At 54.2% G+C, this 2,267-nt stretch overlaps 1 protein-coding gene across 2 annotated transcripts in view; it reads left to right on the top strand.

The window, feature by feature from the left end:
* Positions 1–1,057, top strand: part of GZMM (granzyme M) — a 4,975-nt gene extending 3,918 nt beyond the window's left edge. Inside the window, exons 4-5 of one of the 2 annotated variants that reach the window (XM_004378698.2) lie at positions 108–371; positions 765–1,057. In XM_004378698.2, the coding sequence (XP_004378755.1) occupies positions 108–371; positions 765–938 (438 nt within the window). In that variant the 3' untranslated portion in view covers positions 939–1,057. The remainder of the gene's footprint in view (positions 1–107; positions 372–764) is intronic. The other variant, XM_023733145.1, reaches the window with a different exon arrangement.
* Positions 1,058–2,267: the final 1,210 nt, after the last annotated feature.

The following is a 2,267-nucleotide window of genomic DNA, read 5'->3' as shown; positions in this document are numbered from 1 at the left end:
CATGCCCCCCCATGCACCTCCCTCTCCTTCCCCCAGTGTCCCTCACTCACCTGTGGCTTCCCCCCCATGTCCCTCACTCACCTGTGCCCCCCTGCTGTCCTCCACAGCTGGAAGGCAAGGTGAAGCCCACCAAGACCATCCGGCCCCTGCCCCTGCCAGGAGGGAAGCAGAAGGTGCTGGCCGGGGCACGGTGCAGCATTCCTGGCTGGGGGCAGACCCACCACGATGGGCAGCCGGCCCGGAGGCTGAGGGAGCTGGATGTGCACGTGCTGGATGCCAGGATGTGCAACAACAGCCGCTTCTGGAATGGTAGTATCAACGCTCACATGGTCTGCTTCTCAGCAGAGGTCCAGCACCAGGGCCCCTGCATGGTGAGAGATCGTGGGGAAGAGGCAGCGGGAAGCCTGGGCTCTCTGGGGGCCCCCCACAAGGTCAGGCCCCACCATTAGCCCCATTTCTCAGAGAGGTTCAGTAAGTTGCCTGAGGCCCTGCAGCCAGGAAGTGGCAGAGCTGGGATTCGAACTGTAGCCCCAAAGATGGTCTGGGCATCAGGCACAGCAGGTGCAAAGGCCCTGGGGTAGGGAAAGTGAGTAGGGCGTGTCAAAGGAACAGGAGGGAGGGAGGGAAGGAAGGAGGAAAGGAGGGAGGGAAGGAAGGAGGGAACAAGAAGTGAGGAGCCGGGCCCCCAGGGAGACCGAGGCCCGGGGCTGGTCCTGCTCCCCCGAGGGGGCACAGCAGTGACCTGCACTCTGTTGTCTCCGAAGGGCGACTCGGGTGGGCCCCTGGTGTGTGGCAAAGGCTTTGTGGCTGGGATCCTGTCCTTCAGCTCCAAGGCCTGCACCGACGTTTTCAAGCCACCCGTGGCCACCGCCGTGGCCCCCTACGTGTCCTGGATCAAGAAGACCATCCGCCGCGGGCGGTCCCTGCCGCGGGCCTGACGCTGGGGGGAGAGGTGACCCAGACTCCCCTCCCTCGGTGGGACCCTTCCCCTCAGGGCTGTGGGGAGGGACAGGTGAGGGGTGACGAGGGCCCTGGCCAAGTCTTGGAAGACCAATAAATGGTAATAAAGGATCTGTCCGAGCCTGCCAGGATTCGGCGCCGTGCAAGCTGTGTGGCGGCACAGCCCCACTTTCCCCATTTAGCAAACGAGGGAGCCCAGAGGCGCCGACTTCTCCCAAGACAGCCGCGTGGCCGCCAGGGGGCGCGCTGGGCCGGACGCTGGGAGTCAGACACACACACACAAAAAAACAAAAAACCACCCCCCAGAACCTGTTCTTTTTATTGTAGCAGTTTTATTGAAATATAATACAAGTGTGCAGTTCAGAGGTTTTCGTATCTTCAGAGAGTCTCCCCTCTCACAGTGATTGACAGAAAATAAGGAAAGGTGCAGTTGACCTGCACGGCAGCGGCGATCCACTGGGTCTCGTTTGAGAGGGTGATCAATTGCCAACGAGTTGACTGTCATTCATGATGACCCCAGGTGTGGCAGAGAAGAACACACTCATAGGGTTTTCTTGTCTTTTTTTATACTTTATGTATTTTGTTGTTGTTGAGAATATCCACAGCAGAACATACACCAATTTTCCAGTTTCTAAATGTACAATTCAGTGACATGGATTACATTCTCTGAGTTGTGCAACCATTCTCACCCCCCTTTTCGGACTTGTTCCTCCCCCATTAACATAAACTCTCTGCCCCCTAAGGTTTTTATCTAATCTTTGAGTTGCTGTTGTTAGCAAAATGCTCAAGGCAGGTATTTTTTACTAGTTAAGTTAAACTATTATTTGGTTGTAAGAAGACTTCAGGGGATATACATTTTTTTTTTTTTTTTTCCTTTTTTTTTTTTTATTGTAGTTCAGATGAAGGTTTACAGAACAAACTAGCTTCTCATTAAACAATTCGTACACATATTGTTTTGTGGCATTGGTTACCAACCCCATGACATGTCAACACTCTCCCTTCTCGACCTTGGGTTCCCTATTACCAGCTTTCCTGCCCCTTCCTGCCTTCTAGTCCTTGCCACTGGGCTGGTGTGGCCCTTTAGTCTCATTTTGTTTTATGGGCCTGTCTAATCTTTGGCTGAAAGGTGAACCTTAGGAGTGGCTTCATTACGGAGCTAAACGGGTGTCCAGGGGCCATACTCTCTGGGTTTCTCCAGTCTCTGTCAGGCCAGTAAGTCTGGCCTTTTTTTGTGAGTTAGAATTTTGTTCTACATTTTTCTCCAGCTCTGTCCAGGACCCTCTATTGTGATCCCTGTCAGAGCAGTC

This window comes from Trichechus manatus, unplaced genomic scaffold (genome assembly GCF_000243295.1).
Source record: "Trichechus manatus latirostris isolate Lorelei unplaced genomic scaffold, TriManLat1.0 scaffold00057, whole genome shotgun sequence".
Lineage (NCBI taxonomy): Eukaryota > Metazoa > Chordata > Mammalia > Sirenia > Trichechidae > Trichechus > Trichechus manatus.
The sequence above is the reverse complement of the archived record's forward strand: the minus strand, read 5'-3'. Positions and strand labels throughout refer to the sequence as shown.